The 26,386-nt window shown below is 43.0% G+C and overlaps 3 protein-coding genes and 1 pseudogene across 4 annotated transcripts; 2 read left to right on the top strand and 2 right to left on the bottom strand.

Annotated features, from left to right (window-relative positions):
* The first annotated feature begins 283 nt into the window (after positions 1–283).
* On the top strand, positions 284–3,000 carry LOC136482592 (thioredoxin domain-containing protein PLP3B-like). The gene is made up of 8 exons (XM_066479812.1): positions 284–504; positions 1,711–1,785; positions 1,898–1,945; positions 2,026–2,168; positions 2,255–2,327; positions 2,407–2,468; positions 2,578–2,675; positions 2,752–3,000. Exons 1-8 carry the CDS (start codon positions 421–423, stop codon positions 2,853–2,855), a joined length of 687 nt encoding a protein of 228 aa, XP_066335909.1. The 5' UTR covers positions 284–420; the 3' UTR covers positions 2,856–3,000.
* Positions 3,001–4,860: 1,860 nt separating this feature from the next.
* Positions 4,861–9,898, top strand: LOC136482593 (protein ALTERED PHOSPHATE STARVATION RESPONSE 1-like). Of its 2 annotated transcripts, XM_066479814.1 has the most exons (7): positions 4,861–5,117; positions 5,803–5,891; positions 6,222–7,313; positions 7,408–7,488; positions 7,565–7,782; positions 8,303–8,526; positions 8,943–9,898. In XM_066479814.1, the coding sequence occupies exons 3-7, from the start codon at positions 6,353–6,355 to the stop codon at positions 9,610–9,612; spliced, it is 2,154 nt and encodes a 717-aa protein (XP_066335911.1). In that variant the 5' UTR covers positions 4,861–5,117; positions 5,803–5,891; positions 6,222–6,352; the 3' UTR covers positions 9,613–9,898. The 2 variants fall into 2 exon arrangements, with proteins under 2 accessions (XP_066335911.1, XP_066335910.1); XM_066479813.1 differs by lacking the exon at positions 5,803–5,891.
* Positions 9,899–10,208: 310 nt separating this feature from the next.
* LOC136480536 (acyl-coenzyme A oxidase 2, peroxisomal-like) lies at positions 10,209–19,224 on the bottom strand (annotated as a pseudogene).
* A 2,764-nt stretch (positions 19,225–21,988) lies between these two features.
* Positions 21,989–23,804, bottom strand: LOC136482594 (chalcone synthase E-like). The gene is made up of 2 exons (XM_066479815.1): positions 23,568–23,804; positions 21,989–23,368 (listed from the first exon to the last, which is right to left on the bottom strand). Exons 1-2 carry the CDS (start codon positions 23,764–23,766, stop codon positions 22,326–22,328), a joined length of 1,242 nt encoding a protein of 413 aa, XP_066335912.1. The 5' UTR covers positions 23,767–23,804; the 3' UTR covers positions 21,989–22,325.
* Between the last annotated feature and the right edge of the window lie 2,582 nt (positions 23,805–26,386).

The following is a 26,386-nucleotide window of genomic DNA, read 5'->3' on the forward strand; positions in this document are numbered from 1 at the left end:
CAAATGACTTCATGTATGAACTCGTTCAGAATGACGACTGGGATTCATTGTACGAACCTCGAATTCTGTAACTGGGACCTCCGTAAACCATTGTTCGCCATTTCTACTCGATTCTGCATGCACAATATAAATAAAATGGATTTTTTTTGAAAGGAATAAAAAGGATTTAAAACTTACAAGCCCCAACTCCCAACTTCGGAAGCGGGCCTGTTGGGCTTAATACTTTGGTCCGATGGGTCCCATTTCCATTGACGCCTTACGTTATGAAGGCTTCCCCTTCCCAGCCAACGAGGCCTAGCTCACTTCGCTTCGCACTTTCTTCCCCACGAAACCAGAGCAAATCCGGCGAGCCGGTGCGGCGGCAGCGGCGGAGGAGGGAGACGACGGCGCGAGCAGGAGCATCAGGAGGAGGCAGCGGAGATGGATCCGGACTCGGTCAAGTCGACGCTCTCTAACCTTGCCTTCGGCAACGTCATCGCCGCCGCCGCCCGCGACCTCCAGAAGGTGACCGACTTCTCCCCCAATATTCCGGCGCCGCCTTACGCTGCCGCCCTGCCGCAACTCTGCCTTTTGTACCGCAACTGGATCGCGGAGTTTGACTAGGAGGTAGCTAGCACCCGCGCGCCGGATCTCAAGGCTGGCGCGCGCGTACGAGGAGTTTGATCCAGACTATGTTTTTTGATCGGAATAGTAGCTGCTGGTTTCGGCCCGCGAGTTGCTGAGTTGCGCCTCTGGGAACGTTTGCATGTTTGCTCGCAGATCAGTAAACTGGTTGCGAGTTCAAACGTAACCTGATGTTATGTTGGAGAGTTTAGTTGGGTGTGATCCATGGGAGTAATGGAATGTAAGTTTCAGGTGTTCGATAGAGTGATGGTGCTGGATGCACAAGTACTTCTTGTGAACAAATCATTTCATGGGTTTGCACAAACGAGTTTTGTCTAGCTGGGATGTACTGGATTTTGGTGTGGAGTGTGCTTCGGCCTTTGGGGAATAAGTAACTGGATTTTCCTGTCTTGGGAGCAGAGTTGTATCCGTTGCGAATCCTGGTATTCAAGTTGCTCTTCTTGAGTTCTCCACTCATCAAAAATATCTTATTAGTGAACTTCCTGATTTTACAATGTTTGGTCTAGGGGGGATAGTGTGTTTATTCATGAATATTGTACTTGTGACGCTTTGCATTGTCTCAGGTGGTTTGTGTATGGCAGTGAGTTTTTAGTTAAAGGGCTTATTTCAGCAGTGAGCATGAGCTAGGAATTGCTTGAAATTGGTAAAGTTTAGAACTCTTAGCCTGTTGGAGGACCATGGATTCGTCAATTTTTTTTTTTGTATAAGCCCCCTTACTTTGTACCCCTTTATATAGAAGAAGATGGATCGATTGACTCCTGCATACAACATTGTCTGGCTATCATGGAAAACTTCATTTACCAATTTCGTTATTTCTGACATTTTTTTACGGTCTGTTAACCCATATTAATTGTTTATTTGTTGTATCATTGTTTTCTTTCCATCATTGTACTGTGGTTGGCAGACTCCCCACCTTGTTTCTATCATTTTCAGTTGTTTTCGACTTTCCAGTATGGTATAGAGATTAAATGTTTCTCCTTTTTTCCTTTGAATTTCACTTCTGACATTGTAAATGGAGCATGTTTTCTATGTGTTCCATTATGGATTTTAATTTCGTCATGCTGACATTGCTGCACTTCATCTTAGGAAATGGTGGCTAAAGACAAAGCTCAAGCAGCACCTGCAAGCCATGATGAAGTTGATCTTGATGAGTTGATGGATGTGAGTAGAAGGAGAAATGTTTATTTACTTATCCCTTGTATTTGCCTTATTTGTATGGCACATAGTATTGTGTCATATTGTGGGTTGTCAAATTCATGGAACTTTTCACCAGGACCCAGAACTTGAGAAGTTGCACGCGGAGAGAATTGCTGCCCTTAAGGTACTGATCTCCATCTTTCACTTATGAAGCTTATGCAAGTGTCATGTTCTTTTTATTCATGAAAGCTCTCTATGCAACAGAAAGAGGCTGAGAAGCGTGAAGTGCTAAAAAGGCAAGGTCACGGTGAATACAGGGAGATAACTGAAGGGGACTTCCTTGGGGAGGTTACTGGCATTGAAAAAGTCATATGCCATTTCTATCACCGTGAATTTTACCGTTGCAAGTATGGCATAACTTACGTTCTTGTTTTTTGAGATATTGTTTTGCTTTTGGTACTTAAGGAAATTATTTTCTGTGAATATTTGCTAGGATCATGGATAAACATTTGAAGGCCCTTGCCCCAATCTATGTGGGAACAAAATTCGTCAAGCTTGATGCTGAAGTCTGTATACTACCACTTGGCTATAAATTACTTTCTTTTAAGAACCCTGAAGCCTAATGTTATCTATAACTTACTGCAGAATGCTCCATTCTTTGTGGCCAAACTGGCAATCAAAACATTGCCATGTGTAATATTGTTCAAGTAAGTGCACAAGTTTTTCATAACTCCTGCCTATTTGATAATGTTTATTGGTGTTTGGTACCCTGCAATCTTCCTGCTTCACCATACTATGATCCCTGTCCTATGTCAGGAAGGGTATTGCTGTTGACCGGTTAGTTGGGTTTCAAGATCTCAGAAGCAAAGACGATTTTTCAACAAGAGCATTGGAAAATATTCTCAAGATGAAAGGTAACCATGAAAACTATACGGCAGTCCTTGACAATTTTGGGATGACAATGCGTTAACGTCCAAAAACAAATTCTAGGGATAATTGATGAGAAGAAGAAAGATGATGACGATGATGAAGAAAGTGAGTCTAAGAATAGGAGGGTTAGATCTTCAACTGCTCAAGATTCTGACTCAGACTGAACATGAGATGAAGATTGGGGATTCACCTTTTTGCACTCTAGATTTTGTTTGTCTGTTCTGTACTGTAATTGATTTGTGTGACCCATGTATCGATACCAGATACCAGATACCAGAACAAGAGCATGTACAAGAGATTCTTTACTAACTCAGCATCTATTAGGGTTTGTGTAAAAGCTAGGGTTTGTGGCTGCCTTTTATTTTCTTGCTCATTTGTCATAAGATGGTACGACTGATTGTCTGCTGTGGGCATCAGATTTATTTTTTAGCGTCCGCTAGAGTGAAAAAGGTCGCATGATCACCATAATGGTCTGGCGGCTGGTTAGATGTGTGGGCCCCACGCGCCAATGCAAATCCGTTCGTACTTGAGATTCTCATTATTAGTATTAGGGTTTGAGCAATAATTGTCCGCTGTGTTCAGTCACTAGTCCACTAGTACTCTGAAGCACTGTCCGTGACCGACCGAACCACTCGCTTAAACATGAGAGTGTTTCGCTGCGGTTGCAGTAGATTTTTTTTTTAAAAGCCGACAGTAGAATATTGTGTCTCTTTGACCAAATACTAGATGGTCATTTCTTATGTTGCCCATTTTTTACCACATATGATTTGACCAACAATTGACACGTGTTTTACTGGCAATTTGTTTTGCCACCCATCGGAAACGGCATGTACTTTCTTTTTACAATTCTTTTCAATCATAGTATATGTATAAATGTAAACGCTCACTCTATAAATACACGCTCACGCACCCTAACTTATGAACACGTCTAAAATATTGAGCTGGCATATTTTAATTGATGAAGTAACATAGTTGAGAGAGAGAATTAAATAGTATTAGTCTTAAAACTAGAGGTGGTTACGTCTTACATATACAGGCTCTGTTCGCTTCGCTGAAAAAACAAGACGAAACACTGTTTTCGGCTGATTTGTTGTGAGAGAAAAACACTGTTCCAGCTGAAAAAACAATCTGAAAAAGACGGATTATAAGAGAAACGAACGGGGCCATACTAGGACGGTGGGAGTTTATCTAGAGAGGCATATTTTAATTGATGAAGTAACATAGTTGTCTCGCTACCAACGGATACATTGGCTACCATTAAAACCTATAAACACACTATGCACACACGCATCTTACCTTATAAGTACTTTTGAAATATTGAGTCGATATATGTAGAGATTGACGAAGTCACCATAAACATCTTACTGTCGAAGGATACGTCGCCTACCACTGAAAAACATCGTTAGATCCTAAAATACCTTTTTAAAATAAATTTGTGAACACCCAGGTCAAACCTAATGGGCAGGTTCCGTTACAAAGAACTTAACCGGTTGAGTTATACTTCATCCGCAGTGAACTTAACATTTATTTGTATAACTCGACAAAACGTGGATTCTGTCATGCAAAAAGAAACTTGTAGGATTAATGAAAATTCATTCTCATCTTTTTCACGCAAAACATGTCCAATTTCTAAGATGTGTTTTGTTTCTTAGTAAATTTTGGTGACCAAAGTTGGTCAAATCTAAAGCAATCGATTTGGTGACTAAAGTTTGACCATACCAAAATTTAGATTGGTTAGGAGATGGTAAAAACTAAAACACCCCTATGTTTGGATGCACCAGCTAAATTATAGCTAGCTAAATTTAGCTGTGGTGCATCCAAACACCCCATTCTATTAGCAGCTAAAAGGCCTCCCAACTAATGGGAACCAGGCAACCAGCTAATCCAATTAGCTTGGTTATTAGGAGATGGTAAAAACTAAAACACCTCTGTGTTTTACTAACTTAAAAGGCAAAACGGAGAAAAGAAGAAGAAACAAAATAAAGATTCTATTTGGCTGATCCCGCATCTGATAAGTGCTATTTTTGTTGTCTGAGGAAAAAAAAAAAAACCCTGCAGGACTGACGGGCTAAGTGAACAGCGCGCTCATTCTGCTACTGCACACTGCAGCGCCATTAGCCAGTAGCCCGGTACACCCCACTATCAGCAATTCGAGATTCCTGCGTCCCACTCCCACCCCCGCACCTCCGTTACTCCCCATTGCTCCCAGTCGCCTGGCTCCACCCACCCGGCCACCCCTGCCTCCCTGTTCTGTGCCCTCACACGGTCACCCCTCCGGCTCTCCCCTCGCCAAGAACCAACAAAACCCCATGCCTGCCTGCCACTGTGCGCACGTGAGCGACCCACTGCCCTGCTCGCCCGGGATCGAGCCGCGTTGGCCGCATTGCCGCGTCCGTCCTGGAGTCGCCGCCGCCACGGAGGTTTCGGTGAGTGAGGTTCTCTCGTCGCCTCTTTGACTAGCTGTTGAGCTGGGATTCTTGAGTTCTAGGCTACTGGACTGTGGAATCGGGTGGGGTAGGTAAGAAAGTATGTCTCTTTCCTGTGCTATAAATAAAGCCCTGGTGGTTTAAGGCGGGTTTTAGGTTAATCCTTGGGTGGATTCTTGGTTTGGTTTGGATTCTCTGATGCGCTGCATTTGATTGATTTGGGGATCCCTTGATCCGGGCTCTAGAGAGGTTCCCATACCGATTTCGGGGGCGCCTTGGTCTGGAATGAAAACCACATTCTACTGTATTGAGGATGAAGAAGAGGGGGGAAACATTTTTGCCCCAATTACCCCTTTTGCCCATTCCGTCCTGCTGGTAGGAATGTAGGATAATGCTGGTTTCAACTTTCAAGAACCGGATTTGCGTAGTGCCCTGGTCACCACCTGGGGATTTGGGGGCTGCATTAGGAAGATTACCGTGGTGCTGAAGTGCTGCTTTTGAGGTAGTAATGGGTTTTATCATTTTTTTTCTCTCACTATATGATACAGTTGTTTGATCAGAGGTTGGAATTGGAGAAAGGTCTCGCTTTACTGGTTCCTTTTCTTACTCTGTTGTGCCAGCTTATCTGCTGCCACAGCCCCTGCTTGCTTTAATCATAAGACTGCTTGCTTTAATCATGGCACAGGCTTCCAAGAAATACACTTTGACCATTGGCTTATGATGTGTTGTCAGTGTTGAGCGCTTGAGGTTATCTTGTGAAGCAACAAAAGATTGGTTGGTTCTTATACCTGCGCCATGTCCTACTCTTATAGTCTGATATCTTCAATCAGTGTCAATTGTTCTGCCCTTTTTATCTTTCGTGTACCAGATTAATTGTCTGCCTGAAATGACTATTGTGAGGCTGTGTAATGTGTGCCACTTCAGCTCAAGTTGGTGGCAGATGTGGCCAATTTTTGTGTACAGTGGCCCTACATTGAGTATTTAGTTATTGCCCTATTCAAGTGCTCTGTAGTTTGATTTAGGTCAATTCTGTTAAGTGTTAAATTCATTTCTGTATTTTACATGTTCTGTACTCTGACAAGTATTGTTTTTTTCTGTTGATAGGATCTGAGGAGCAAAGACCATTACTTGTCATAAGCAAGATTTCTAAATTGGTGGAGCTTTCATCTGTAGTTGGACTGTGATGAATTTACTGGTCTCTAGTATACAGTAGGGAATCAGTTTAGTGCAACTCAATGGGTTCTTCTCCTTCCAAAGCCACTGGAGAGGACGCCCTGGTTCTGTGCAAGGATCGGATGCGCCATATCAGACAAGCCATTGACTCAAGAGATGCACTGTCAGCAGCACACTTATCTTACACACAATCCCTCCGTACTGTGGGTACTGCACTGCGGCGGTATGCTGAGTCTGAGATCTTACCAGAATCATCACTCTCCATTTCAGAAGTGGATAAGTCGCCATCGCATTCCTCTATGGCATCTCCCTCGCCTTCACGTGCAGTAGAGAGTGTTGCCTCTCCGGCGCATCGAGCAAGTCCATTGACTACTCCGCCCTCAACAAGAATCCATTGCATGAAAGCAGCCGCAACCGCTCCTTTGACCTTTGTGATAGATCCAACTGCTGCTGAATTTGCGGGGCATGAATCCCCAGTCTCAGCTTTTGTCCCACCCCCGCCACCATTGCCTCCAGAATTGTGTACCACATGGGACTTCTTTGATCCCATTGATGCTGCTGGTAGCTCTTCCTCCAACAATGAGAATGGGGTAACCCTGAACTTCAGTAGATTGAAGGGTCTAAGAGAGTCAAGGGTAGCTGAAGTAGTTCCATTGAAAGAAGGTGAAGAAGAAATCATGTCTGACAGAAGGCATACAGAACTTCCTGATGATAATGCACTATCTAAGCAGGAAAGAGAGCCAGAGCAAGGTGAGACCAGGAAACCAAGTCAGTTGGTGGATACTTCAACCAAAGCTACCTCTGAGCAGGTTGCTGCGAAGTTGGGGGAAAGCGAAATGGAAAAAGAATTATGTGCAGAGGCAGAGGATCCTTCAGAGTTCATCACTCATCGAGCCAAAGATTTTGTGTCGAGCATGAAGGACATTGAATCCCGGTTTATGCGTGCAGCTGAAGCAGGAAATGAGGTTTCCAGAATGCTTGAAACCAAGAAAATCAGACTTGACATATGTGCTAAAATACCAGGTGATAATCATGAGTGTTGCATGTCTTTTTTTTTTCAGGATTGTGTCAGCATTTTTTGAATAATTTTTAATTCGTTATATTACCCAAATTCTAGGTTCTCCAGGCAAGCTACCTACTGCCCGATTTATGTCAGCACTTCAAGTGTGCTGCAATCGTGATGTTATTCTCAACCAGGGTAACCAGGGTGTTTTCATTATTCTCTTCCCTATCATAATGTTTTCCTGAAGTACTAATTTTAAGTGTCTCTGTAGAAACTGCACAGCATGTCTCAAAGGTTGTCACATGGAAGCGTTCTGTTTCATCTCTGTCATCATCATCTAAGAGTGCACTTATGACATCAATAATTAAAGATGATTTGGATGACAGTAATAGTGATTTTGTTGAGGAATTCGCCATGGTATCTGGAAGCCACTCTTCTACGTTGGACAGGCTACACGCATGGGAGAGAAAACTATACGATGAAATCAAGGTACATCATAAATACATATTCAGCAAGCTCATCTAATATGCTGTCAATCTCAAACCTTTTGCTAGTCTCATGAATACCTCTACATGGAATGCCTGTTCTTTTATAGATGTCAAGTAAAAACTGGTGTGTTTAATCTTCAAGCACTTATGACTTTATTTTTGAGACGTGGTACATTGTCACAAGGGTCGTTAAATGAGAACATGTAATGCATGATCTTTATTAATATTGCATTTTTTAGTCTAATAGTTCAAATGTAGTTTGTAGATCGTTTATTGTGTGCTAAGTGCTAACTACTCTCTCTATTCCAAATTATAAGACGTTTTGGCTTTTGCTATGCACTTAGATATACACTATGTCCAGATACACTGTAAAAACAATGTATCTAGAAAAGCCAAAACATCTTATAATTTGGAATGGAGGGAGTAGCAAAGAAACTAGGGTGTAGGCTATGAGATGTTTGGACACTTGATGGCATAACGAATCATTGTTACTGCCTTACCGCCTTACTTGGTTTATGTAGGCAAGTGAAAATGTTAGAAAGGCCTATGATGAGAAATGTAACCTCCTCCGGCGCCAATTTGCACGAGGCCTAAATGCGCAGCTGATTGATAAGACTAGAGCTGTTGTGAAGGATCTCCATTCCAGGGTATCTGTTGCGATTCAGGCTGTTGATGCAATCTCCAAAAGAATTGAGAAGATAAGGGATGAAGAACTGCAGCCACAGCTTGTCGAGCTAATTCAAGGGTATATATACCTGATAGACAGCATTTCTTATACCAGAATTTCGAATGCAAATCTTCCTGTTTCATTTTTTTACAGTGTATGTGAGTAAAGATTTTTTTTTCTCGAACACATAAGAGTTGCACGCCATTCCATTAATAGGTAGAAAATGGTCAATTACATGCCGATTCCACTGCTCTGGTTAATATCACACCAAGTTTAGTAAATATTTTAACTGTCAATATCACTCCAAATTTATTTTTGGCAGAATGATAGTACAATGCTGAGAATCAGAAGATTACAGTTCACAACCTATTCTCAGAAGTTACCTTGTTTTGCTGAAATATTCTGATGGCTCATAATTCTACCTTCAGTCTTAGCTGATCAAAATCCTGTTTTTGACATTTCTTGTCTACTAACCTTGATCTGACTTCATATAGGCTAATCAGAATGTGGAAATTGATGCTGGAATGTCACCACAAACAGTTCATCACGACCACATTGGCATACCATGTGAAAAACTCAACCCCAGTGCATCAAGGTGAGCACCGCCGCCAGGCGGCAATGCATCTGTGGAATGAGATGGACAGCTTCTCCTCCAGCTTCAGAAACTGGGTCACTGCTCACAAATCATATGTCGAGGCCCTCAATGCATGGCTCCAGAAGTGTGTCCTGCAGCCACCCCAGGACCGACGCAGGCGCAAGCGCAAGGTCTCCTTCCCTCCTCGCCAGGCCATATCCCCTCCCATATTCATCCTCTGCAGGGACTGGCTCGCCATGACAGAATCTCTCCCTGCTGACGAGCCATGCAAGTCCCTCAAAGATGTGATGCAGCTCCTCCGTGACTCGTTTGAGCACCACGACGAGCAGAACAAGCCAAGAAGCGAGTCGCAGGAGTGTGGGATGCTGGAGAACAATAGCGAGCAGGAGGCGGCAAAGAGTGGGAGTGTAGCATCAGCTGAAGGGCTGCAGTCGAGACTAACGGCGGTTCTTGACCGCCTGACAAAGTTCTCAGAGGCATCACTGAAGTGCTACGAGGAGCTCAAGCAGAACTATGAGATGGCCTGTGCTGATTATAAGAGAGTTGGACCAAATGCTCAGCTTTCTTAGGATTATGTTGATTGTGGTATATGACTTCTTGCTATCTGTTCTGGATGACAAATTCTAGTGTTTTGGTATATATTTTGTGAGCAATCAGGTTATAGTACAATCTTTGGCCTAATATTTACTGATTTAGTGGGTATGCCTCAGTGTTGGGCAGATTTTAAGCTTCATCACCTGCCATGCTTGGAAAGGCATATGAGAACCGTTTTCGCAAAGATATCACAGGCAAGATATCATGATTTCTGTGCGCAAGTAATCTGCTACTCATCTTGCAGCTATGGCATAGGTACCGGCATTACTTTTTACAGGAGTTCTGCAAGCATGTAATCTCCTACTCACCTTGCAGCAATGTCATAGGTACTGGCATTATTTTTACATTGATGGAGAATAAGCGGCTTCATTCGAAATTTATCGAACCAAGTGAAAATCAAATCTATATAGCCATTTTTAGCTCACTGATAAAAATATTCATTCAAAACAATTGAGCCAAAAAAATCTGACAATTCATTCACAAGGAGCCAGTGCTTTGCATTTACTGTTTACATATACTACTGAAACTTATTTGCTCATCTATATATACCTTAATTGCAACTTCGTAATATATGAACTTATCGGACCTATTGTTTGTATGTATATACTCTACTAGAAGCCCACATACTGGGTGTATTGTGCATAGGCCTCCGATTGCATTCCAATTGGGGCACGGATGATGAGATCTGGAAGGTCAAATGCGTCGATGAGTTCTCGTGCCACTAGCCTCACTTGGTAACTGAGGTAGTCTGTCAGCTTATGAATAGCCTGCAGACATACAAGGGAGTACTGCTGTCAGGTTCTGGGATTCAGGTTACAGTGTGAAGCTAGAGCTAAAATTGCAGTATGAGATGAGACCACACACCTTAGCTTTGTTTGGGGCAACATAGTCTACATTCCGATATGTTCCAATATCTTTCCAGATCCTGTCGAGCGCATAAAGGTCGCACACCAGCTTCAATACTCCCCGTGTTTTTTCGTCAGGGCAACTGCATGTATGCATTGTAAGTGGTTGCCAATTGTGGTCACAATAAAGAGCCAGAATATTTCAAAAGAGGTATGAAAGACATCTGAACTATTAGCTGCCTCAGATATAGTTTAACTACAGTTTATTTGTTGTGGTTTGCCCGTTCAGTAAAACAGAAAAGCTAGGATAACAAGGGTTAAAACAAAAAAGGAGTTCCAAGTAGCTAAAGCCGGGTGTCCATAACAGAATAATATAAAGAGCTCAGCACTACAAGGGTTCTGCTATTCAATGATTTTGTGGCTTGATGATTCAAAGAGTTCATTCGAAGCACAAAGAATCCGAACCAAAGCGGGTGCAAAAATGCAATCAGAAGAAACTCACTAGAAGAATTTACGTTTTCACTGATTCAATGTACTTTGCAAGGATGACAGACTCAATGTGTGATTCTGCAAGTGTAAGCAGGTGATTCAAGCATCTATTCCACGCACCAAAACCTCCAAGTGTCTTGCTATGTTTCTGTAGCCGAGCAGCGACACTATGTAGCAACCGAGATGTTCGGTACTGAGAAGAAAGGTTGCCCAATCAGTACCGGAAGTGAACATGAGAGAACTCTCAGTAAATAGGAAGAAATGACTCACTCTGAATGCATCCAGCTGGAAATTAGGATCCCGCAGATGATCTTCGCCCTCCCATCGGGCAGTGACAGGATTAGGCTGGGACAGGTAAGTACCCATGGAGTCTCTCAAGTAATTCCAGGTAACTGAAAGTGTCCCTCCCTTAAATTTCTCCTGGTATTGCTTCAGGAGATCTCCAGCAACCTACAAGAGCATGAGAAGATGCACATTATTTAAGGAAAAGTAACTTCATAGCATTTTTAGAAACTGATCCCAACTTCTTCTGAGCTCAGGTTATTTGAGCAAACATGCCCCTCAAATATTGTCAGTCTGAAAACAAACCATCAGCTGGCTCTTATGAAGGATGCGATCAGTACCTGCTGCAGAAGAACTGTGTTATCCCCCTCAAACGTTTGGAATATATCATGGTCATTGCGCAGAGCTCCAAAACGATTTACAGCAGCATAGCCATGGCCACCACATGCTTCTCTGCATATGCTTATAGACTTTGCTGTATATGAAGTTATGTAGGCCTTCAACCCAGATGAAAGAACATGTACGTCAACAATAAGATCCTCATCATTGGTTTTCTTCATTTCCGAGTACTTATCCACTAACTGTACCGTGGCAAAGTGAAACCCATATGACGATGCTAACATGGGCATTAATTTGTTCTGGTGAGACTGATAATCCAACACACTGATCTCAGGCTGCTTAGGTGGACCGAATTGGTGGCGCAGAAGAGCATACCTCACAGCAATTGTTACTGCGACTTTGAGAACACCCACAGAACAATATGCAATGCCAACTCGACCACCGACAAGCTCCCCAAGGGTTGCTGCAAATCTTTTGTTAATTGTGGGCAGACTGCTTGTGTATTTTCCATCCCGTGACACATCACCAAATCGATTCAGAAGATTATCTCTGGGTATCCTAACTGAGCGGAATCTCAGTGCACCATTGTCTACACCATTAAGGCCAATCTTGTGCCCACAATCATTGATCTCGATTCCAGGAAGAACAGCATGAGTTTCAAGGTCCCGTGTGGGGACGATAAATGCATGGATGCCCATATCAGCAGGTTCCCCTCCTTTTCCTTGAAGGGGTAAAATTAACCTTGCAAAGACAGTAGCAAATTTTCCATGAACTGCAGCATTGCCAATCCACCACTTAATAGCTCCATCATTTGGGGTGTTAATAATGAATTCATCAGTGACAGGATCAAATGTAGCGGTAGTCTGGGGCTTGGACATTCGATCCTATTTGCAGGAAAAGAGTAATAATGGTAAGGGGAATTGAGTATCAATTCTTTTGAATATGTAACAGTGCGTTAGGTGCTGGGTACAAGCCCTACTGTACGCCATTCAAAATAAATAAAACACAACAGTATTGAGGCACTGTAGCTGCACTGTACATTGATAGACTGCCAAGCAACAAAAGAATAGAGACATCACTGATTAGTGGATAATAAATAAATAAGTGGAGAACCTAACCATGATGTAGTTCTGTCATTGCAAAACAGCCTGGATAATCCAAATTGTCAATTCCATCAAAGTACTTATCTCTGTGCTTTTTGGTTCCTAGATTTATGACAGAACCACCCCAGAGGCTGCATTAGCAAGGACGTTAAGGTAGTACAATATGAGAGACTAAGACTGCCATTAGGTAGAGAGTATATAGCTGGCTACAAAATTTAATCCACAAGGACACTTTCACAAATTCAAATATGTTGAAATGTACAACTGATAATAATGGCAGCAGAGTTTGGATCTGGGCCCATCATCAAAATAAACAAAACCATATAGTAGAGAAAAAAAGTGTCCACATTGATTGTGATTTCAAGGCAAGTAGTTTGATCATTATCATCTGTCTGATCAGTTTAATGGCTGAAAAACAGCCGCAGCAGAAAGTTCTCCAAAAGCAACCTCAACTGCTCAAGTACATTTTTGCGTGAGATTGAACAAATCATGGTCCTGAGTAATTAATGCATCTTTATGGTAATATGTTAAGCAGGACCTCATTCGCAAGAAGGAAACTGAAATCCTATGTACACCCAAAACGGAAAATTTCATCCCAATAAAAGAAGGGGAAATAATGGAAAAGAAAATGAGCTCAAACTCTGTTTTCATAAACCCTGTCACTGAAAACCACTCGCACCAATACAGGTGAGGCTTCAATGGAGAATAGTTCAATTCAGATATTAACAAACCCAACCTCATTCTCACAGCAGTAAGCATCCTTATAATCCTTTTGAATGTGACAACAGATTGCATGTGAAGCCTATAAAGAAAAGGTTGCTAGGTATTTGTACAGACAGCTGGATCAGTTCAATTGGCCCATAAATTAGGTAGCATGGTCTATGTACCCTGTCCCCTATGATCGATCATGTTATATTAAATAGCATACTTGAATTTTCGGCTTTCTTTAAAGCAGGCACACAAAAGTCATGCAGCCTAAAATTTTACAACGAATTGGGCCTTGTTTAGTTGGCGAAATTTTTGGCGAAATGGTACTGTAGCACTTTCGTTGTTATTTGACAATTAGTGTCCAATCATAATCTAATTAGGCTTAAAAGATTCGTCTCGTGAATTTCGTCTAAACTGTGTAATTAATTTTATTTTTTATTTATATTTAATACTTCATGCATGCGTCTAAAGATTCGATGTGATGGGGAATTTTGAAAAAATTTGCAAAATTTTGAGAACTAAACACTACCTTGGAAGCGGGGGCAGATAATTTTTGTTCGTAACCGTCATCCCCTAGTAAAATTAGTTACCACGTATTTTAGCCATAAGCCCTCTGCAGTGCTGATTAACAAACAACTAACGCCAATGAACACTGATCTAACTCCATCACCTACCGACATGTGTGTGTCAACATTAATAATAATTGTTCATGAGGTCTATACATCTTGTGTTTACCTCCGACTGTTGGAAGGTTTACAGTTTTGTTGACTACCTCCAGCTATCCAAAACAAAGTGACAAGATATGGAATCCCTAAATTTTGCATTGGATACAACATCAGCATAGTGATTTTTAATTTACCTTAGGTGTTAATTAATTAAATCAAAAGTCTGTCACATGTTCTAGATACTGACTTTAATGAACTCGCTCTTGATGGCATCATTATCCCACATGGACAATGGACATTGACTTTGGATTTATCCTATGGACTAATGGAAGCATTTAATGAACCTCAATTAGGGGTTACTCTCATTATAGATGAAAGGAAATTGTGCCTTACTGTTGTTAAGGTATTGCGTCCATAAAGATCTTCGATAAGAATATCTTGTGGAAAGAAATGCACATTCTTCGTGGTTCACTCTTTAGGAGTTTTATGAACAATAAATAAACTCATATAGCTTGAGGCTAATCATGAGTGGATCATGTCTCTAGATTTTCAAACTATTAAAGACTATGATCATATTGTTCATACAATTTGCTTCCACTAGTAAAAGCAAAAGGCCTAATGTGCAATATGAGTAATGGCAATATGAACCCAAGAATGACAGAGTAATGTCATATATGTGGTTGTGTTTAGCATAGCGCTAAACAATGCCGTACTCTTAAATTTATAGTTGATATATATATCAACATTCTATAAGGGATGAAACATGAGTTACAGAAATAAGATATGAAGGGTGCTTCAATCTTAAAATCTGAAGTTACATAAGAGATTGGTTGTTTATGCTGGATCTTATGGGATCACATAACAACACTTCTCCTTTTCTCGTAAAGAGAACATAATATAGATGGGCAACATGATCATCGAATATGCTTCGAATGATTCGTTTTGAGATTCGGTATAATCTCATGGTCAGTAAATAATATGTGATAATGTCCATCGAAGATGTTGTAATACTTGTGTTGTCAACGCATAACTATTGTGGGTATCATATTGATGTATTTGATACTCAGCAATATTTATGGATTTCTATATATTAGACGAGAATCTCATTAAACTCTTGTCATATATAGATAGTACGAGAATCTTTCCAATGTGGAATGATATGTGCCTAGTGAGCATTTGTTCCACAAACTCTATAACTAGGGAAGCAAAATGTTTTTGGTTCTTATGACAAGAAGAGAGAATATTTTGGCCATCGCTGATGCGATGCAGTTTGGCCTATTTTGCCACTATCATTCTTCCTTAGATACTGAGTTAGCAATTGAGAATATTTAATTATGTCCCAATTCAACTCGCATCTTACTAAATTATAGAGATATCCAAATGTGTTTTTGTATGTGAACACAAAAGGACAACATTGGATATGGCATATAAGTAATGAGATAAGTCTCATTTTGGTTGTATTATGTATACAACCATCCCCGCACAACATGTTGCGTGTAAGATAAATTTTCACACTGTTGATGCATTCCGGATTTAGAATGAACAACTTGGCCATCATATGGGATGATGTGGAAAATTATTGGCAATTCTTTTGGTCAAGATTTCCCCAAAGTATGGATACGATAACTGTCACAAGAGAATATGTGTGGGTTCGATACAAAGATTGTATGAATAGTTCAGGCATTTCATGGTTGTAAAGATACATCTATAAGATGATCTAAAATGTGTGAAAGTATCCACACTCAGTCATGCATTTGGTAAATAATGGCTCTTGTTGTGAGCTCATAATCCTAAACACTTCTAAATTTTTGTACCTAAAATGATGATTGTTTGGTATAACAAGAATTTAGTTACATATCCGAAAGGATAAATGGAATCTATGAGTATGACATCAAGTTCATAGCAGGACCGTTGTTAGTGAATTGCTATTTGTCAACCTCGTGTTGGGGTCAGGTAGATTTACACACTCCTAATTTGAGATTAACTGCATATCCCCCATATGCATTTAGTACGTGAGAATCCAAAAAGATTTCCTATTTGCGTAAGATTGAGTACGTTGTATACGTACCAATCTCACAATCACATCATACATTGATGTGTACACACAGGAAACTGAGGATCAATGTGAGATTTCAATCTCCGTCGATTGTTAAGCATTTAGATCTCTTATGGAGGATCCATTTACGACTGATATGCTAGTTTTATTTTGATAATGAGCATTTTCAGGCATTAAGGGGAGATTTGATGTACCATATATAATGCTAGGAAATTATTTGGAATGCATAAAGCATTTCAAGCTTAGGATCACATACTAAATGTTGAGTTCAAAGAATGATTGATTTGCATAATATTACAAATAAACTACCAAATGCATTTACTGGTTGCTAAGGTGTCTTATAAATTTTTTAAATTTTAAATTTAAAAAAATCAAACATAGTTAGATGATCTCAAATGAAAAAGTTGTCAACTACAAACTTCTATAACTTTTTGAGACCTACAACTTTTATTTTGGTCATCTTTTCTTGTGACTTTATTTGAATAATTCAAAATTTGAATTTTAAAAAATGACTACTTCAAACAAAATTTTGAACTAGTAAATGATTTTAGCTGAAAAGTCATCAACAACAAAGTTGTAGAACTCATCAAGATTTACAACCTTTATTTATGTCATTTGTTCATCTGACAAATTGATAGTATACATTGTTCACAAATTTACATATCTCTCTTATAGTTCACGAAACTAAACGAGAGATACATAAATTTATGAACAATTTTACCATCATTTGCTCGGATGAAGAAATGACCAAAATAAAAGTTGTAGATCTTGATGAGTTCTACAACTTTGTTGTTGATGACTTTTTTATTTGAAATCATTTTCTCCTTCAAATTGTTGATTTAATTTACCATTTTTAAATTCAAATTTTGAATTGATAAAACAAAGTGACATGAAAATGACCAAAATAATAGGTGTAACAACACAACAAATTGATAGAGCATCATTTTAGAAAAAATTAAGAAAAAAATAATCAAATTTAAAGTTAGTACGAGGAAGAAAGACTAGTTAGAAGTTTTAGCCAGAGATTAAAAAGAGAAATCAGCGTTCTTCAACAATTTAAAAATTGAATTTTCAACAGCCTTTTGAAATAGTAAATAATTTCAAATGAAAAAGTTATAAACAACAAAGTTCTATAACTTTTTGAGATCTACAACTTTAATTTTTGTCGTTTGGACAAATTTAAATTTTAATACTTATTTTTTACTATTTAGCATCTATTTGTAGGGGTGCCTCTATATCTAGCCACCCCTATAAATCAGATTTGTAAGGACGGCTAGATATAGAGCCGCCCCTATAAATAGGGTCATTTTTAGGGACGTCTAGTAACACCAGCCACCCCTACAAATGGATTTGCAGGGGCAGCTCGTTTAAGAACCATTTGTAGGGGCGGGTCAATATAGAGCCGCCTCTAAAAGAAGGCGTTGCTATAAATCATTTTTGTAGTAGTGATTTATCTGTGGTTCAAAAACCTTATAAGATATTTACCAAATATTTTGTTAATTAAAGAAAAAAATAGAACTATATTTAGGCCATGTTTGGATCTATGGGGCTAAAGTTTAGCTCACCCCTTTTGTCACCTTTTAACCCTCATGGATCTAAACAGGAGGGCTAATAGTGGGGGCTAAAATTTAGCCCACCCCTTCTTCATTAGCCCCTCCAAGGTGGGCTAAAGAGGGCTAAAAGTGGTCCATTCGTAGCAAAAGAAGGCGCATATGACCCCCAACCACCCTCTTTTAGTCATGTGCATGAGTATTAATTAAGGACAAATGGGTCATGGCAAGGTAAATGGCTAATCTTTAGCCCCTGGATCCAAACAGCCCATGGGCTAAACTTTAGCCCCTTCATTCTGAGGGCTGATCTTTAGCCCGGGCTAAAGTTTAGTCTCATGGATGCAAACACGGCCTTAAAATCACTCTAAACCAGGAAAAACATAGTTTGAATGGTTTTAGAATTCAGTGATGTCCGATTAGTTGATGGCCAAAATTTAGTTGTCAAAACTTGGAGAAGCCAAGATTTGGTTTGGTACTAAAATTTTTGCAATATCTCACAATTGGTATACCAAATCTATGGTAAATATTTATTTCTATGTTTTGATATATTTTTTTTCTCAAATCTTTGGCATGGCAAAATTTGATAGCCAGCCAAGCTGGCCCAAAATGCCTGGTTTTGGAGTTGGGAAAAAAATCAGACTATAGTGATGGTAGAATAGAATTTGCATTTTGTGCTGTCCATGAGCACCAGATAGAAGAACTTGTCGAGAGGGAGTTGGTCCACTAAACCAGACACGACTAGCAAACGAGTTTGAGACAGATGATCCATTGTTTGGAGCAGTGCTGATAGCTCTGGATTGGGATGGTGGAGGGCTAGCTTCCGTGGTGTCTCTATAATGTCTCCATCACTTGCTTTAGGTAAACGTGCCACAGGTAAAAGCAAAACCTTTCACATATAATAACTGATTTTCCATTGGCAGGCCTCAGCTTCATCAGGAATATCTCTGTGCCTCCAGTTAAGAGCAAGTATAATAGCAGGCTGTAAGCCGACTAAATGCTGAGGTGGAGGAGAGAGGGGAGGAGAGAGAGGAGAAGCGGGCTGTAAGCTTACAGCCGGTTTGGGCACAAGAACCAAGAAAGTCTGTGAGAGAGACAAGTGTGCCATATATTAACTGTAAAGAGCTAACTACTATATGAGTAGGCTGAGAGAAGGCTGCAAGAAATCTTACAGCCGGCAAGCCGGCTGTATTATTAGCCTTGCTCTAATTAGCTGCTACCGGAGTGATGATATTCCTATCGACTAGTTTCGAGAAATACTTCTCAGCTTCTTCTTCATCGTCTTTTCCCATAATATCCGGATTATGTGTCAATCCTTCATGTGAGAACAATTTCATGATGAGACAATCCTTCTCGAATAGGTAGCCCTGTGAAAATATGCTTGTCATGTACAACAACAATAACTTCGATTTGTAAGAAAGATTATTGTAAGTATGTGGTAGTGATTCTTCAAACTGTTTCAGTGATCTGGGGACTTTCTCCACACAAGACAATGCGGAGCTCTGTTTGTGCACCTCCTGTTGCTTCAGTTCTTCTTTTAACCAGTCGGCCATACCAGTTATGAAAGGAGGTATACCTTTGCATCGCCTCAAGATTTCATCACACATTAGTTTCAGATTCCTTGGCAGCTGATCATCCACGCCAAATAATTCCAACAGCCCCGCGACCCCTACGGCTGTTGGAATTTGATCTTGGCCAACATGTTTGTTGAATGGTAGAAATTGTTGGGAAGTTACTATCAGCTAGTTGGAGTTCATGGATGGGTGCCACAATGTCATCAAAACACACAATAGAGAGTTTGTTGTGACTATATGGATAGCAACCTAGTAGTGGCTGACAATGTTGAGTGGGTTCTTTGGTCATGAACGCGATGTTCTGCACTAGCAATCATTCTATAGAAAGTTTGAGCACTTGCTGTAGGCTCCTCATCATTACCTAGTGATGGTGCAGCTGCAGCTAAATCTGCCAACATATCATCCATTCTATCCGTCTCACCAAAACCCTAAGTCCTTGCTGTTGGTAGCGCCTCTCACCATGTGCGGTCCAAGTTTTGTAGTTGGACTAAAACCCATTTTGACATAGATGCAGCTCTACCTTGCCCCTTGTGTGTCGAAAATAATTCCTACACACAACACAAGGGCATTTGATGGTACCCTCTTGTGCTACAGACTGATTAGAGAATGCAAAATCCAGGAACTGTTTTGTATGCTCAACCCAATCACATGTTGGTCTACCACACTTCCATCCACTTTAAATCCATTCAGGCTCATCCATAGTTTAGTATTGCTGTCAACATTCACAAAAGTGCTATAATTAGGTGTCCACTACAATTATTTATAGATATAGTTTCATATAGAAAGCAGAAGATATTGCCTTTGACGTGGCTCTAATAAGCCTAAGTTTGAATCTATATCACGTTTCTATTGCCTAAGAAAAGAGCTAGCTCAGCTGGATTTTTTTCTATGTGCAAACAGACAATTAACTAGCTCAGCTGCACTTTTTTCTATGTGCAAACAGACAATTGGCTAGCTCAGGTGACTCGCAAAAAAAAATAGCTAGCTCAGGTAGACTACCTAATTGCAATAATTTGTATATAAATTAAACAACTTTTCTAAGCCTAAATTAACTGACATTTACTGCAAACAACTAATACTACTCCAGAAATCACAATTCACACTTATGATTTGGTATACATAAAAAAATGCAAGGGATGAATCAAGGATGCATTTGGTTGGAGTGTGAACGGGAGCGGAGCAGTTCCATCCCAATTTCTAGAGTATTTGGTTCATGGACATCAGGAATGGAACGGTTCCACTAGAGAATATTTAATCATTATCTTTCACCAGCTCACTCCTCTTTTTCGACCGAATGCAGCCATCCTTCCTCGGCGACATGAAGCACCATCTCTCTCTCTCTCTCTCTCTCTCTCTTCTCTCTCTTCCTCCCCTCTCTCTCCATATCATCTACTCGGTGGGCTGGTGGAGGCGGGGCCTAGCGACGGCGCGAGCTCGCGGTGCCGGGTGGTGGAAGCAGGCGCGGGTAAGCGACGCCGTGTGCTTGCATGGCTGGCAGCTATCAGAGGCGCAGCAGCCAGGTGTCGCACTCACAGGCATGTGTGCGACGGTCGAGCGGCATGCGAGTGGCAGCGCGTGCTGCGGAAGATATACTGAAGGGGAAAGAGGATTGGTTGGCTGACGAGCGGACCCTACTATGACGGGCGTTAACAGAACTGGTGCCAGTCCATCCTCGTTTCACTAACCAAACCGTAAATAGAATCATTCCATTCCTTCAACCAAACATGGACATAGAACCTTTGGATTCCTAAAATCAAGGATAGATCCATCCAACGCATCCCAAATCGATCACCTCTTGCGGCAGGATCTCCTTCTCCCACTCTCGTGGCAGCAAATCTCCTCCTCTTATGGCAACGGCCTGGATTGGCAGGGCCGAATGCTATGTTCTTGGGGCGGTGGCGTGTGCTGTCTTGCACGAAGAGGGGCGGTGATGGTCGTGAGTGGAGGGAGGTGTTGACGGATGGGCATGGGCGGAGGTGCCGGCCATTATGACCGAGACTCAGGCAGAGGAGCCAGTCGCGCGGGTAGTGGAGCAAGCCCCGCGGGTGGAGGAGCCGGCTGTGTTAGCCAGGGCACAAACTTATGAGCTAGTCGTGCTTGCTGGGGCCAGAGCGGAGGGGCAGCCCGCGACGGGCGTGGGAGGCGCCCGCGATGGGTGTGGAAGGTGGCGTGGGGTGGGGAGATTTTGCTTGGGTTGGTGGATTTTCTTTTAACCATATATCCATCAAGATGTGGACCCTCCGAAAATATAGCACGACACCTGCGCGCCACTGTCCTTTTTTCTCACGCACACTTCTGTTTCCACACTTCACGCGCGTTGAATAGTGAACCGACAGGAAACAAACTCCTATGTGTGAAGTCCGTCATGAATCTGATTCCCTCTCCTAACGGCCATCAATTTTTCCTGTATGTTTTCCAAACCGACAGGAATTCTTTGCCTGATTCTCTTCAGGTTTTCACAGCCACATGAATTTTACTACTTTCCTATCGGTTTTTAGAAAACCGTCAGTATTAATTGTAGCCGACAGGATTGCTGCTGTCGCTGGTAGTGGCGCCCATCTTGTCAGTGTCAACGCGCTGTTTCTTCGATAGATGGAGGTGATCTCGTGGATGACTGGCACGTACATGCACCTTCGCAAGGTTCCTCATATGACGATCGCTGTCTACCACGGCCGGGAAACGGCCTTAATCGGCTCTGATAGGTGGAAGATGAACACAATATATGCTGCTAACGTTGCAGCCTTTTTCAGGCTTTTCATTGCTTATTTTATACACGCGGAACACAAACATGCATACATGGGTTTGAAGCCCGGGTCCCTCGCCACTCTACGCACGCCGCGCGGATCGGCTGTTTTCTCGCGATGACACCCGACATACATGCACGGCGCGCGAGCGCATCGTGGCGAGGCCACACACCCGAATAACGCGGCCACGGCATGGACGGGGTACACCTGTATCCACCCGTGGTTCTACGCAACACAAGTTCTGCAACAACAATCAGTATTACAACAGGGATTACAGCTGAAAACAAATTAGAAATGAAGTAGTATCAAATTCATATTAGCTGCGTGTGTTGCTATCTATATAGCGCCCGCTAGGGCACGGAGGAGGATGGTCTCGACGGTGATCCCAGGGCCGAAGCCGATGAGCAGTCCCCATTCCAGGCCTTCTCCTGGGGTAGGGAGGCCCTGCTCCTTCGACCTCCGCCTCATCTCCTCCATCACGAGAATAACACACGAGCTGCGTGTGTTGCCGTACTGCCTCATCACATGCCTCGACGCCGCCAGCTTCTGGCCGGTGAGCCCCAGCGCCGTCTCCACTCTGTCCAGTATTTGCCTGCCGCCTGCATGCACCACCCAGAACACCTCGTCGTTCAAGTCTGGTGGCAGTGGCATCGTCGTCGTCATCGGCAAGTGGCTGCCGCCGATCTCTATCATCTCTTGCAGCGCGCGCTCCACCGAGCGGCCCAGGGCACCGGATACATGCAACGGAACGTCCGGTTGCAGGGTGAACACTATCCCCTCGTCCCGCAGCTTGGACACGATGGCGTCTCCCGTCCCAGGTACAATCTCCTGAGACGTTGACACGAGCTCAAACATGGCGTGCTCGTCTGGAGATGGGTTACACCCCACCACGACCGCGCCTGCCGCGTCGCCGAAGAGCGCCTGCCCGACGAGGTTTCCCAGGTGGTCCTCGGAGGGCCCACGCAACGACAAGGCGTACACCTCGCAGGCGACCACGAGGACCCGGGCGCCGGGGTTGTTTTCCGCGAGGTCCTTGGAGACGCGGATGGCGGAGCAGCCGCTGTGGCAGCCAGCCTGGTACATCATGAGACGCTTGGTTGAGAGTGGGAGGCCGAGGAGCTTCACGAGCTCCCAGTCCGCACCAGGCAAGCAGCCACTGCTCGTCGTGCTGACGACGAGGTGTGTGATGTCGGAGGCGTGCCTGCCCCAGTCTTCTATGGCCTTGCGCGCCGCCGCCGCACCGAGCCGAGGTACGCCCTCGTCAGTGATCTCCTGCCGAAGGGTCAGGGAAGGAGACTTGTAGGCTGTCGCTGACGGGTTGCTCCTCAACCACTCGTCGGACATGTAGAAGTGTCGCTTCTCTGTCGTTGTCTTCTCGCCTGCATTTATATTTCATGTAAACGACTAGTATTGTTATAATTAAATTCATCAAATTCTTTTGCAGACTTCTCTGTTGACAACGTTAATTAGAAGACTCTAATGATTTGACAACAAATAAAAAAACAGAAAAATATTGTGTGCATGCCAAGGGAAGCAAACACACGTATATTAGATACATAATAAATATTGGAGACTTACAAATCTTGGCAAACCTAGCCTTTAGATCCACCAGATGTTTACTGTCGGTTATATCAAAATAGTAATCCGGGAAAGACTTTTGCTCAAACACATGCTCCGGGAGTGCTTTCCCTATACCCATGATAGTTGCTCGTCCACTACCATAATGAGGTCTTCCCATGGCTAGAGTCTCCAGATCTCCTGCCCTCAGCAGACTCATGGTACGGTGGAGTACTGTGGTGGAGAGATGGGGATTATGATGATGATTAGCACCTTCTGATCTCAGCTACAAGGTCTGGTATTAAATATATAGGCGCTGATCATGAGGAAGGCCAGCTTTATTTTGACTTTTTTAAGATTTCGACAGCAAGTGGTATACAATTGCTAGGCAATAAATCAATATTTTTACGAAATATCAAATTTATCAGGTCCTTGTCCGCCGCTCATAGCCCTGGAGTTCTGGCACTACTACACAAATCTTTTGGGAGGTGGGCGTTTTGGCAGGCAAAGCAACCGCCTCCGACAAAAGGACTGTGTTAATGCAGACCTACGGAGGCGGTCAATCAATCAGAAAAAAAGAAAAACCCGTTGACAAGCCTGCTGAGCCCATCAATGCGCCACCGCGCCGCTAGATGGATCTACGCGCCATCTCCATCGTCATCGCTAGATCCGATCGCACCCATCCTTGATCCGCCGCTGGGGCCACCACTGCCCACGATCCACCGCTAGCGGACGCCACCGCCCTTGATCCACCACCGGAAGACGGGCCCGTCCTGGATCCGCCGCCGGGGAGCGTGCCCACCCTAGATTCGCCGCGGGTGTGGTCCACCCCGCACGCCGCCGGCCTCGAGTCGCTAGGAGCTCCGCCACCAACGCGCAGCAGTCGTGGATCCACGAGATCCGCCGCCGGGAGCTACGCAGCCGGCGCACGACATAGCCGCGCGAGCTCCACCGCCAGGCATGTGACGCGGCCACGCAAGCTCTGCCGCCCATATCTTTTTTGCATCCTGCAAGTCGTTTCTGCACCTTTCAGTTAGGCTAGATGTGATCCATCTCACACCCAAGTGGGATTTCCGGGCCGGACTGTCCCTGAACGTGCATTTATGCTCCCTTCACTCGTATTCAAGGACACTTCGCTGAGTGTACTATTTAAATCACATGTATTTATGAAGTTTTTTGAGGGACACATTGACTCGACATTGTGAGAGGACCATGCTCAATGACCATATTGCCCTTCGACAAATTAAATCGATAAAAATGACTATTTTGCGGAGGCAATGAGAGGCGATAGGAAGTGATTCCAACCATTGTAAAAGATCCCAAGATAATATTTTGTGCATTATTTGACAGCAGCATAGACTGAGCTTGCAATATTTTACTGTTTTGTACAGACTGATACGTAAATAGTTCCCTCGGGTCTTCTGGTTTGCTCTGTGATTGCATTGTTTTTGAAGTTAATTGATTTGGTGAAGATCGCTTCTTCTGGTTGGTTCCAGCAACCACGTACCTTTTTTTATATTAACAATACCAATATCTTGTTTATTGTGCTTTGTTTAATTGCAGGTCTGATAGCAACAGCAACGAAAGAGCCATCGAGATCTTGTGCTGGCTGGGTTATGCAGTGCCATGGAGATCTTGTGTGCTGGCTGGGTTACGATGTGTGTGAACTTGTGGTTCCTGTGTTGTATGAACATTAAGTTTGTGCTGTAGGAACCTATGGATTGGAGTGCTTTTCTGTTTCTGGAATCAGTACAAATTGAATTTGGTGGAGCTCAGGCCGGGCCCTAATACTACTGCCCTGTGCATTTTCAAATTCGTCAAATTTCTATGACAAAAAAAAAACAAATGTAATTACGTAATACTTGCCACATCATTTGGCACGTACTGCCACGTCATCGCACACGTGCTGCCACGTCAACACACATGTGACACCACAGAAATGTTCAAATGAGAACGACACGTGTCAACCTCTCCATCCCACATGTGTCAACCTCTGCATCAAACACGTATCTGCTGGATATGCCAGCTGAAACAGTTCTGTGACAGGGGCTAAATCGTCATGTTTCTAACCTTATCTATGACGAAATATGCTAAATCATCACTGTGCAACAAATGTGACGCGACAAAGGTGACGAACCGAATTTCGTCATAACATCATCACATATATGTTTCAGTGACGAATTTGGCGTTTACTATGACCAAACTGATTCGTCTTAGATGTCGATTTTTCTAGTAGTGAACAATTTTAGGACTGAGCTGTAAAAATTTACGGACCCATATTCTACCGTGGTTTTGGGTTTAAAATTGGGCTTCCAAACATGCCATTAGACGCAAACATTGCCCGCTTTTGCTTTCGTCACACACTCACAGAGACAAAACACACACTACCCCAGCTCAGTTCTTTCCCGTCGGTACGGAGTACTCCCCTCGGTCCCCAACCTTCCGTCAGAAACGCTGACTCTTCCCCTACGTTCGCCATATACCGAAGGGAAAGGGTCAGGCACCGTCGGGGACGCTGCATGCAAGGCCGAAAAATAGAACTCGCGCGCTTCTGGAAAAGGATCGGCCCACGCAGCAGAGACAGAGGCGAAAAGAAAAGCGCGCGGCTGGCAAGCGCACAAGGCGCGCAAGGGGAAATTTCCCCATCCTTATCCTCTCCCCAGTCCCCCAGTCCCATGCGCCGCCCGAGCTTCTCTTCTCCTGTCCTCCCCCCAGATCTGGCTCTTCCTCGGTCCTCGCCTTCCGAGGTGGCTCGGGCCTCTGTGCTCGGGGCTCGGGCCTCTGGGCGGCGCGGGTGGAGCGGCGCTGTGGCAGGCGCCGCCGCGACGGACGGCGCGGGC

This window comes from Miscanthus floridulus, chromosome 9, assembly GCF_019320115.1.
Source record: "Miscanthus floridulus cultivar M001 chromosome 9, ASM1932011v1, whole genome shotgun sequence".
Lineage (NCBI taxonomy): Eukaryota > Viridiplantae > Streptophyta > Magnoliopsida > Poales > Poaceae > Miscanthus > Miscanthus floridulus.